Below are 13,321 nucleotides of genomic sequence, written 5' to 3' on the forward strand. Positions count from 1 at the left end.
TAAAAAATTTCAGGTCTTTATAAATGTCCACATGCATGAAAGACAGGAAACATCCCATCTGTAGTGACATATTTCTGTTATATAGAACAATCAATTTCTAATTCAATCAAATTTGTGACAGTTAAGCTCTTTAAAAATGTTTTAACATACATTTAATCTCAGATAGAGAGGTCTGTAACATCAGCTAGCTGCTCACAATTCATACACAGCTTTGTAAATTACAATCTTTAGTACGTCAGGACAGAAGTGAACCCAGACATTTAATTATTATCCTGTACCAATCATGCTGGCCTCAGCTAGAATTCTGATTTACTAGTCTTTCATTATACATACACAAGTACAATCAAACATGTACAGTTCAATTTTTTTAAATTAAGAGAATCTGCCTTTTCCATATGTAGGAGATATAGCCATTTAACATAATTTGAACATTTCCTGGAAACACTTAATATGTAAGGTATTTATGGCCAGTAACCTTCATATTATATTTCTGTGTGAAGTCTGAGTAAAATATTCAAAAGAATGATTGTATTTTCATTGTTAGCTTATGTATAACTTTTTATAATGTACTAGTTTTAAACCACTTTTAATTACATTTACAGAGGGTGTATTAAAAAAGATTGTTCTGTTTTATTTTGATGTTCAGTAGGTTACTATAGTTTAAATGGAAATTTCTTCTTGGTATTTTAAGGTTCTCTAAGCATGTAATATTTATTTAAAAAATTTAAATTTCTTTTTCATTTAACTTGCATTCTTTCCTTTTATACTACAAGTATTATTATGCCACTATATACTAGGAAGCGAGATGAGAGCCAACTAGTTGATCTTTAACTTGTATTTGGGAAGAGCTAGGAAAAGAAATAGAAATGCTCAAATCAGCCTCTCCCAAAGTAGGGGCACAAGGAGTTGTTAGAAGAATGACATGAGGCTGACAAGTGATTTATGCCAGTATTCAGGCAGAGTTGTACCTGGAAAGACCTGGAAACTCCCAGCTCAGATGACTGAACTGAGGTAGTGTGCCAGTGTTGTTAGAGAGAATGGTCTTGTTTTCATATAATGATTTAGAGTGAAACTACCAAGATGAACATTTAAAAAATTTCACTTGGATCAAGAGAAATCGTGGGTGCCCAGAGAAGCTGTGGATGACCATCCCTGGAAGTGCTCAAGGTCAGGCTGGAGGAGATCCTGAGCAACATGATTTAGCAGGAGGCTTCCAGCCCATGGTGGGGGGGAGGGTTGGAACTGAACGGTCTTTAATTTGTCTTCCAACCCAAACCATTCCATGAACAGACATTGCTGTCCAAAAGGTCATCCCTAGTATCTGCCATATCAACCACTGAAGGCCATTTCCCTATATAATGTTTGTGCCAGTTACCCATGTCACAGAATAACCTCCAAACTGGAGTTAATGCAATGTGCAATTCATGTGAAGCCACCAAAAACCCCCATATCTACCAATTCTAGAGAGGAGAATCCATCTCTTAAAGCTGGTATTTCACAAGCCCATGGCAGCTACTCACATTTGCTCCCACAGCTGAAGTAATTAAAAAAAACTCCTGCAATTCCTAAATACAAATTTGCAGTAAGGCACTGAAACCAAAGGGCCCACAAGAAGCAAATTTCTAAGAGCATGTCAACACCTGTAAAAGTGATACAGTCTTTCAAGTAAAAATTGTACTGTGTGATAGCTAAGATAGCTAGATTTTCAACTAACTATATTAAATATATGCATTTTTAAACATGCATAGCTTCTCTGTTAACTGATCTTTTAATAAAAATGTCTAATACAGAAAAGAGGAAAATGAAGAGTTGCAGGGAAGCAGCTAGTGACAGCCTGAGTTAGCTCAAGATACACTGTGTTGCTCCAAAAGCCTTTGTCACTACAATCCTGTTGCAGCTCAATTAAAAGCAAGCTAAACAGCAGTTATTATTAATAAATGAATATTAAAATGCTTGTTATGCTAGCAGATGGCATTTGAAGATGTAAAAAACATTCTTGCTTTTATTCAACCAATATGAAGTGAAACAGACTGAGGATGGCCCCTTCTCCTTCATCATACCTGAGGAAACCAAGCCCTGCAGGAGAAGCACAAAGGTTTTGAACAGGACCACTAGGAAGAACTGTACCGGTGGGGCACACTTAAGATTTCTGGCTGAAGGGTAAAACTCCCCAGTGAAGGACACAGGGCTTTTTCAGGGCCTGGTGTAACCCACAGCATGGAACCCCAAAGACATTAAGAAACAATCACAACCCTCAGCTCTTCTGTTCCAGTATAATGCAAAGAGGTTCTCTGTTTCAATCTTGTCTTTTTAATGAAAACACACAGCAGCATGAATATTTAAAAGGACTCTTAAAAACACAATGCTATACTTCATGTACATGTTGCTCCTTGGAGAGAAGATGAAATAACACACATGATATGACACACATGACGTCATAAAATATTTGATAAGAAAATAGTAAGTCTTCAACAACTCACTAGATTTCCATTCTCAATTGCTTTTACCTGATAAAGTACTCACACAGAGAGGTGTAGACTTCTGTGATTTTCTTTCCTTTAAATGAACTGATCTCTAAAAATTGAGGTAAATAAATGCTGTACAGGGCAATTCACATTAACACTGTATATCTGGGTGAAGGGGGTTGCAAGGGGAAAAAACCCTTAATGTATAACACTGACTTGCTAAGGACCAGCTAGAAGATAATATAATTTTCTGACAGGAAAAATTCACTTAACCCTGTATGGAATGTCTAGGGCCAAAACAGTCCATGTGCATTACACAAAAGATTTGGGGAAATTATTTCATGACACATGCTTTGTCCAGAAAAGATGGCATTTACTTTATTACTTCATTCCCCTCTGTTTTCTACTTGTTTTCTGTATGACACTGATATAAACCAGGTATCTCAAATTTCACATAAGGTATAGCTCTCCGTGGAAATACTTTCTAGTGATCAGGGCTATGAGGTTAACACCAGAATAGCATTATTGTTCAGAGACAAGCAATGGAAACACCCACACAGTATATGGCCAAAATGGAAATATGAATGCTCTCTTATAATTTCTCATATTTTTTCACAGCAGGTTTGAGAATCAAAAGGGATTCAATAGTAAATAGGAGGTTGGGAACTTATCTGGCTCAACTGGATTAATTTCAGTCACACACTCCAGTAGTTATCTTTGTCCTTCCAGCAACATCAGCCTTCTCTGTCCTCACCACCAACTGTAGCCCTTACACATGAAATATATCCTGCCAAACTCCAAAACACTCTGACCCATTAAAGGTTTCCCCTTTTCTTCTATTGAGAACAAAAAACACATTACATTTTTCTATGTGAAGTATGCTATTAAATAATAGCTTGTACACTAATTAAAGCAAACGTAATTGTGAGAACACACTGACATTGTTAAAGTAAATTACCCAATTTGTTAATAGTTTCATTTCAAGTGACCTTAATTGTATTAATTGTGATACTGAGCAAATTAAATTGAAGAGTATTAAATGCATTGTTCCAGTCTGTCCTTAGAGGATCAACTTTCTCATTATATCAATGAAATGGGAATACTACCTACCATGCTCATCAAAACTTGTGTCGGAATGTGGTGGACGCTGCAACTTTGAGTGAAAATTCATGGCAGAAAGTTAACCTAGTTATCCCACTTCAATGTAACAGAAACCTTGAGCATTTGGAAGTCAGAAAAACAGTTTGTCAGATTCAATATGCAGGGAGCAGGTACAACAATAATGTTTCTGAAATTTCATCCAGGCCTCACAGAGCATCTCCTGGAGACACAGCCGTGATTCACCAAATTCTCTTTGAAAGATCTCTGTTTCAGAGGGGATCACACAAAAATCTTGTTAGAATAAAGTGAATAAAAGCATGATGATTCTTACAAGAGAGAATGCAGAAAGATGTCATCAAGTCAAAAGACTACCATAGTAAAAAGAAAACATAATAATGCACACATACCTAGATGTGTGTAAATTAAAATACTACCAGATCCACAAGAAACAACCAAAAATTAAAATTTTTTAAAATAATTAGAATCCTCCATTTGAAGTATTAGATTGCAAAAGTGAGAAACCCTGCCATAAATTTCTAATCAACTATTTAAAAATGCTATTTAAAAAATCATAAATGAGTCCATATTTGGCATGTACCTTTTTTGTATCTTGAAAGGAAAATCAGACATAAGGAAAATAACACAGGCCAAATTAATCAACAGAAAAGGACGAAAATACTATCTTAACGGATTTTTAAAAATTTTTTAAAGGGACAGAAAAAAAGATCTTACAGTTAAAGATCTTTACAGTTAAAGGCTTATTCTGAAGTTTTTAAACTTGCAAACAAGCACATTCTCATGGCTTATCATAACTCAAGATTCAAGGTTTATCAGTTACATAAAATCTGGAGAGCTACCGACACCCAGACCTTTCTCCAAATGACACTTAACTCATCTGTAGTGATCTACTTTCATTTGTTCAGCTAGGTAACTGTCTTATGCCTAGCATCTGCAACATTAATCCTTGCAGCTGTTTCTAGTGAACCATGTCTTAATCTTCTCAGGCCACTTCTCCAAAATCTCAAGAATACTTTGAATTTTACATCTACTCTCCATTGTGTCAACAGTCCTGTCCCAAATAAACCATGTTTTTTCTCTATTCCTTCACTGAAATTTTAATAAAAGCACTGAGTACTACGAGACTCAACATATTTCTGGAATCCTATCCAATATACCCTTTCAAGCTGACAGCAAATGAACAAAAAGTAGTCAACGCATGCAGTTTTCCAAGCAGCTATACTTAAGAGCAATCCGTGTATTTTTGAGATTTCTTTAATTTTATGAAAACTGTGAGAGAATTTCGTAACTCCAGCTGGACATGACATCTTCTGGTTCTCCATCAAGTTCTGGTATCAACTGCACATGCTAAAAATACAACACTTCATGTAGATTTACAAATCTGACTAGATCAGTAACTAAATATTTCTTTTCAGCACCCTTATCAGTGCTGCGCTTTTTTTCCAATCACCTCATCTCAGTGAAGGCTTTTATCACTTTGCCTCCAAGGTAAGCATTCAGCCATGCTTAAAAAACACAATTCACATATACTGATATTCTACAATATTGCACAGAACGTCTCCAGTGGATCACCACCCCACCATATTTCTGTGATTCATGATACAAAAAAATTAAGATAGAGATTTTCACCAAGTTGATTCTATATCACCCCTGAAACTTGAGGCCGCACTGAAAAACCTTGTCTTGAAATACTTTTGTGAAGACAATGATGGACAGACTGCATGGACACGAACAACTGTATACTTTGATGCCTAAAGAGCTAACACCAACCATACACATGCTTTATTTAAAATGAAACATTAGAACTTCAAAGACCTATTCTGGATATATAAAGTTTCAAATTAAAATGCACTATGTGTTTCACAGTAAAAAAGCCTATGAAGATGAAATGGATGCTTTATATAAAATATTTACATAGATAGAACATAAAAAATGTACCATAGTTGGTAACCTTTATGACTTGGGGAACCATGTATTTACATATCTTTATCCTCGCATGTGCGTATGTGTGTGTTGTGTATATATTTTTAACAGTTGACAGCTGTTTTAGAGCATACAGAGATGCCAAGCTGAATGAGGGTCTTGATTACTTCAAGATTAGCTATCTAAAGTTTCTATTCATTTTAAGTGTTGTTAGTGCGAAGAGTCATTAGTCACTTCCTTGTCTCATAGAACATCAGCATACATTTACATTGTTAATGAACATTTGGGGTAATGAATTAATGGCACTTTTAAACATCAATTCAATCCTAATAACTTTGTATGTCATAGAAATGTTAAGGTTGGGATAAAAATGAGAAACCTTTTCAGTCAAGGTAACTAATTGCTTCTGGGCACAATAAAGGGTAAAATTAACTTACAGTGTTTTTTTAACAGGGTGAAAATTTTGCTTTTTCTTGAAACAGAGTTGAAAGAATTATCAATTTTTTTTAAAGCAAATAGAAATGGGAAGAAAATGTTTATCTTTTTCTTGACTGGGGTAGACTAGAAGCAAGCTGTTGTCGTCTTGAAAATGGTTATTATTTTAGTTTATTGAAAAAAAGATTATTTTCAAGTTTCTAAAATATGCACAAAACCGCATTTGGTTTATCAGGCTAAAATGGCTTCATATCGTTAAGATGTCAAATGTAACAGAAAAGAAACACTGCCTAGAAAAGCTATTCCATTTTCCAATTGTCAGGTTTTAAAATACTTCCTCCGTGACGTACATTGTCATTTTTAAACATTGAAGAAGCTTTGTAAACCAATAAAGAAACAGTGAAAAAATTAACTCAAAGGGACAATGAAGTTTTACCAATATATTTTGAAGCAAAACATCAGCTTCTTCTAAACTGAAGTAATAAACCTGACTGAGGAGAACTTGACACAGCTTTTTAATAAGCACTACTAAACAGAGGATTTATAAACAGATACACCCACATAGAGTAGTTGATCTGGGTGAGGGACTTAGAAAATGTGACAAAGTTGTTTCAACTCTGTAATTTAAAATAAATTTTTTATTTTGCCCTCCTGGTACATGTGTTCAATGACTGGAAAATTACAGGTAGTTAAGGTGCCACTGTGTATAACTGAGTACTTGAGGAATGTTTTCATGACAAGGACGAGCTTTCTCATTAAGCTTATCACTTTCTTCGAACCAACTACACTGTCACTACTAGCAAATAAGTAGAAAAGATGAGCAAAACAGACAGGCATTGCATTCTCCAAGCAGTTTGTTCTCATTGTTCATTAGGGTCTTCCAAATACTGCATTTAACTAATTTGCTTCAGGTTATGTAGTAATTTCTATCTTTAGAGCCTAGTCATTCTAACTCAGCTTTGAGATATTTTTTCAAATAAGAACATAGGGGCTGAGTCCAACAAAAATCAGACTTTTTATTTGCATAATTTTGTCCAAATTAACATACTGAATTTTACTGCAGAACCAAATTAAAAAAAAAAGAAAAAAAGAAATAAAAAGGAAAACAAACAAAAGATCCCTACACCAAAGCAGTGTAACCATGCCTGAGAAACTAACATAAAGTCATGCTCCGTTTCAATATTCTTATGCTGAAGTCAGTGTTTGGTTTATGATTAAAAAAGGATGACAGCACATTAAACATTTGGCTAATGCTTCTGTCTGTAATTGAAAGTTGACTTTTCGTGGTTTTCATTAGTGTCAGAGTGTTCCTCACATGCTCTGTGAAATGTTCTTTAAGTTGCCCTGTTCAACTTCATTGAGTGAATTAAACAAATTGTGACAGGTACAGTTATTATGACACACTTATATAAGGTATAAACTCAAAAAAGAGCACAGAAATACAAACTCACCTTCCCCTGGTTTGTTCAAAAAACTCTGCAAGGGATCAATGCCTATCTCTTGTTCCTCTGTTTGCAAAGGGTGACTGGTTTCAGACACAGAATGATACATACTGGCAGTAGTAAATTCCAACCGATGAGTATTTATCTAGAAGAAATAAAACAGAGAAACAAACACTTCAGTATTCCTTAAACTATTTTTCAATTGCATGAGTCAAGAACAAAAGTACTTAAAACCTCCCCTTATTTTCCAGGCACATCCTCACCATTAGTTGTCTAATTAGCAGAACAATAGTGTTTCCATTTGAATGTTGTAAATGTTGTATTATTTGGAGCCCAAAAGAATTGTTATAGTTCCTACAAACATCACACTTCAAGTAAAAGTCCAAGCGTGGTTTTGAAGAATGTAATACAGGGCAACAGCCTCTCTCCTTCCTTTTAGCTTTCCCCACTCATCTTTTAGTCTGATTCCAAGGAGAACTGATGCTAGTTCTTGGGCATGATGAAGATTATAGAGCAAAACTGAGGAAAGCCCATCATCATCACTCTTCTGGACCCAAGACTTTTCATCCCAGAAAATCTTCCTTTTAACCACTTCTTTTTCAGAAATCATAGATCAAAAAAAACATAACAGCAACAGACACAAAAAGAGAATGGATTAATACTGACTGGCATGACAGGTGAATTTGGTTTTATCAAGATTTATATTGACTTCTTAACTTTTGTCTTAGTTCAGGCAAGAACAGGGTTTTGCAGTAGCCAGAAGGTGGCACAGCCAGGGCCCAGAGGTTTTTCTATACCTTGTCATGTCACAACCAGGGCAGGGAGAAGGGAATCTTTTCTGGGAAGAAGGAGATTATTCTAGTCAAGTAAGTGTGGAAGAGGGAGTGGTTGGGTAATGCCGGCTCTGATCTGGAGGGAGTGGTTGGTTATTATCTGTTGTTAGGGTTTCTGCAGTGAGCAAGAAGGTTTCTTTTCTTCTCTTGTCATTAGTTTCTTTCTTTTCTTGTCGTTAGCATCATTGCTGTTACTGTTCATTTTTCTTACCTCATTGCTGCTTCCAGTAAATTGTTCTTATCTCAACCTGTGATCTTTACCTTTTGTGCCTCCTGTCGTCCTCTCCATCCCGGTGCAGGGAGGAGGGAGGGAAGGCGGGAGTCAGCAAGTGAGCTCTGTGTGCCATGCAATGGTTTCAGTGGGAAAACTTAACTGGAGAATACCATTCCTAAACCAGGAAAGCCTTCTATAAAGATGATGTTAAGGAAGCATTTTAAGAAACATAATCAACTAGCTGGTGAACATTTACCAAGACATCTTCCAAAAAATGAAGGCCAAAAGGCAGAACTGAAACTTTAGGAAGTAGGTGGTGCAGATTCATCATCAGGCTCCTGAATGGCACTCACATCACTGTCAAGCAACTGAACAAGAACTATGTTAGAAGTTCATTTGAGGAGTGCTGGAAGCTAATACTGGCTGCAACAAATTAGAGGATGCCAACAAGAGGGTGAAAAGCAGACGATGTTATGATCAGTGCATAAGAAAGAGAAACGACCTTTCCAGTGCATTAACAGTGCAAGAGTACATTTGTCAATACTGCATTTTAGTCACTGTACAGGAATTTATTAACTCACAACACAAAAAAACCTAAGCCAGCTAAATAGGTCGGATTTGCCCAAGCACACTAAGTAGCTACCTATGACTGCCAGATGAGTTTTAAATATAACTTACTTTAACTGCTTTGTTTACAAGTATCATAACTTTCTAACAGCAACAAAATTTTATTTTAAAAAAATATAAAAAGAGATATTAGAAGAGGTATGCATCTACACTTTCAGGACTGGCATATTAACAAATTTGAAATCACTTCAATCATGCTTTTCCTTTGGTTCCTAGAAGGTATGACATTGACCATGTAGGCTTTAGACCTTCAGTTTATTGTCAATTAATGAAGGGGAACTTGGATACTTATGACATTTTTTAGTCCATACCTTCTTAATTTTCCTAATAAGTTTTGAGGGAAAAAAACCCCAAAACACCCTAAATAATTAACTAGTTGGGCCACTATTAGGCAATTCCTTGAAACCAATGCACCCAGTCTGTTTTCAAAAGCATGCTCTCTCAGCTGTATTCCCTGAGGGGTTTATTCTCTATTTGCCCTGGCACCTGTGGTACCGTAGTGATGAAATGATCACACCATCTCTCACTTCTGTTCAGCTAGTAGGGAACATCTGAAAGTCTTGGGAACAAGGAGCCAGTAACCGAGAGAAGGCAGGCCTTACACTTGAGCAGTGGTACACCTTTGTGTTAAATTACTACAATCATAAAGTCGTGTGACAAAACACCCCACTAAACCACAGAATTGCCTTGAACAATTCTATACAAGGCTCAACAAAATGTGCTATGACTGTATGCATACCTCATGTGTTTCCTATGTAATTTTAAAACTGTAACAATGAAAATTGCATGAATGGTATCTTGAATAAAAATATTTACAAACTTGTTAGACCCTTAAATAACATTTACCTGTAGTCTTATGGCTGCAAAAATATAAAGATATGTTTATAAATACCTGATATTTTAAATAAATAAAAGAAAAAATATTATTTAAAGAAAGAAAACAACCCCCCACCAACTTTGCAGAAGTAATTTTTTCCTGCTGGAATTTTAGCTGCTGCTCTTGTTCCTTTTGCTACACAGTTGTAAATATCTTTTTCCTGATCAGCTGATTTTGTCTTCACTAAAATTACAAGCTTTTTCAGACTGTGCTGCTTAACTTTTTATTTTTATATTCTTTCAGAGATTGCTACACAATCTGACCAAAGCAGAACCCTGAGTGTCTTTCAAACTGAGAACCAGGCACAAAATGACCTTACCAGCCATTATAGTTTTAGCAGCCACCATTTAATTAAGACACAGTATGTTTCAGACTTACACTGTCTTACATCCATAACATGGTATCAATTTAGCCCTAGTAAGTTTGCTCTTCTATGTCCTCTTCTGTATCCACCTTCTTTTTTTTTTTTTTTAAATATTCCCCAAATGCCATACCTTTACAATCTATATGCACCACAATTTACTTTACAGACTGTTAGAGCAGCTTTAAACAGCTGAACAGATTTACTTTTGATATCTGCACAGTGATTTAATCGGTTATTTGTGTTTGTTTATGGATACATATGGTTAGAGTTAAAAAAAGTATCACTACCTATCAGTCTTCACTCCTTAGTCCAAGCAATTTTCTTCACAGTTTTATACTGAAGTTCTTTTCTGCTCTTCTAACAAAGAGCAAAGGGAACTATTAAACAATTACAATTACACTTGGGATCTTACTTTGAGACAGATTAATTCTTCACAGGTTTGTGGTTGATTTGTAATGGCCTATAACATATTGTTCATATTAAATAAGATACAATTTAAAACCATTCTCAGTGTGAAACAATAAAAATGTTATAAACCTCTGAAATTCAATTACTGGATTACAAGACTTGATTCTGGCTTGCCCTAACATCTCAGTGAAAGCACCTATTTGTACTTCTTTTTTAACCTCTGAAGTTGAAGGGCTAAGGAACCCAAAACACTAGGCATGCTTCCCACTACTGGGAGTTCAACTATTCTGTAATATACATGAGAAAATAATTAAGACCATGTATGAAACATTTATCTAGTCAAGGAAATTAGCAGAAACATGAATCCACTCATGAGCCCAAGGAAAAGGCAGGCATAGACTCTTTGGCTACTGGCCTTAACAGGAGGAGCCCTCATGTGCCACCAAGGACAGCGCCACAGGTTTGCTCCTCACTGACCACCACACGTGGGGTGAATCCAGTCTGCCTTTCAGCAAAGGCAGCTTGTCAGCACATCTATTCTCAACAGAAACCAAAACCCCTCCAGAGACAGGCTCACAGACTCCAATAAAGAGCTCCACCAGATATTAAAAGGGTTCTGTGGAGGTACCTGTATATCATCTCCTCTCCCACCACCTCCTTTGTATTCCATAGGTGATCAAATACCAACTTGTCTTCATTAGGAAAAACTTAACTGATGTTTACTGACACTTGCCTAACTAACAATCTCTTTCTACACAGCAGAGATAAACCACTTGCTGCATTAGATAGTCTGATTTAACATACCCATTCTAACTTTCCTTTTTCTCACTGGGTATTTACTCTTAGCGAGTACTTAGTACTTGGAAGTTGCTTGCTTCTTTTTTAGATGTGAGAAGGTTTATTCACCCAAGACTTTACAAATATTTTGCCTTCCCTATTAGCTACTCTAACACATTATGTGATTTCTACCACCTTTAGCCATAAAGCAGTCTTATATAATCTTGCCTTCAATAGCATTGCCATTCTGCCTGTATACAAACCTGTGAGTTTGGAATGCTTAAACAAAATTACATTTAAAACATTCAAAACCGAAAACCACTTCTTCTCCAGACTGTCAGTGGCAACAGCCTCAATTCAGCCTCACTTCATCTTCCATTAATATGTATAAGTCATATCTAGCTAGATAGAAATACAAGACAGATAAAAGTCTAATTGAGATATGTTTCTATCATTAGCTGTACTGCCAGTGAAGCACCCATCACTTCTGGACCGGAGCTGGGTGAAACATTGCAAAAACATGTACACAGAACTGCACAAGGCAGAAGACTCAGCTGTAATAAGATTACAATAAATGCTTATATAATAAAATTATTATACTTGATGTTCATTAAGAAGATGGAAAGTTCAAAATAAAAATAAATTTTTTTGCATTCCTTTAGCAGTGACACTATTCACTACTACAAGCTCAAGTGGTAAGATTACCCTAATCTCAAAAATGTTGATAAATCAGCATTTCATAAACAAAACATAGGACAGTTCAACATGAATACTGTACCTGATTTCATGTCATAAGATATTCACTAACGTCTTCACTTGCCACAGATACTGAATAAAAGTTTTTGGTATTCAAATAAGCAGTTTATGGATGAAAACCATTGTTTCAGAAATGGTGACTAAATTAGTTCAATCTAAAAACACACAAAAAATGTTTCCCTTAATCATCACTGTTTATAAGGACCTTGAAAAATTATTTACTCAAAGCACAAAACACACCAAAACATATCAAAATTAACATTTAGGAAGTGATGAGTATTCATACTGTTTGGGCAAAATTAGAAAATATAATCAGTTTCAGCAAGGGTATTTTGAAGGTGTAACTAAGTAGGTGAAACAGAATTAGGCAAAGCTTGTACAACACTATTTTCCCTCTCTTCCCTTCCCCCCCATGGTAAAATGTAAGGAGAGGAACTGCAGGCTTGGGGAGGTACTCAGGATGAATGCAGAAGAACTGCCCAAGTTGCAGCACTTGCTCCACTCTTGCTCTCTGACATCCTCTTCCAAACAATCAAGCAACAGAGCAAAACATTTTATGCTTAAAGAAAAGAAAATGAGAACCCACTAAACCCTGAGGACAAAGCTGAACAACGCTGCTGAATCTTGGATATGCTAAAAATAAAAATCAGTTTCCATCAATACCAGCAAAGCTACCTGAATATCACATTTCTGAAAACTACTCAAGCATACCAAAGTATTTAAATAATACTTTGCATTCATTCTATTAGACTGCATCAACCACTCTCTCCAAATTATCTTTGGGCCTTTATTTCATGCCATATCCAAAGTTTACCATTTTAATTACTTAAATTGATGACAAGTAGAGGAAATACTTGTTTAGCTAAGTGATAAATTAGCTGCCCTGTGAAGTCAAATTGATTAAAACGACCTCACTTAAAGCAAGTGTCTGATGTGGTAATGGTCTTATGCATGTTTTGTTAAGTTTGACAGCATCATGTTATGAGGGTTCACAACTCTGCCCCTCATTTGTGGCTTATGAAGTAATCAAGCATGGTAGAACACTGAAGTGAGGATTTTCCAGAATGTGAAAACATTTTAA

General features: G+C 35.8%; 1 protein-coding gene across 2 annotated transcripts in view; it reads right to left on the reverse strand.

Annotated features, from left to right (window-relative positions):
- The window catches only part of TBC1D5 (TBC1 domain family member 5), a 317,365-nt gene that overhangs the window by 178,562 nt on the left and 125,482 nt on the right, over positions 1-13,321 (reverse strand). For both annotated transcript variants that reach the window (XM_059845995.1, XM_059845985.1), the window contains one exon: positions 7,394-7,529. In XM_059845995.1, coding sequence (XP_059701978.1) covers positions 7,394-7,493 — 100 coding nt within the window. In that variant the 5' untranslated portion in view covers positions 7,494-7,529. The remainder of the gene's footprint in view (positions 1-7,393; positions 7,530-13,321) is intronic.

The sequence above is a fragment of the Haemorhous mexicanus genome, chromosome 1, assembly GCF_027477595.1.
Source record: "Haemorhous mexicanus isolate bHaeMex1 chromosome 1, bHaeMex1.pri, whole genome shotgun sequence".
NCBI classification, from domain to species: domain Eukaryota; kingdom Metazoa; phylum Chordata; class Aves; order Passeriformes; family Fringillidae; genus Haemorhous; species Haemorhous mexicanus.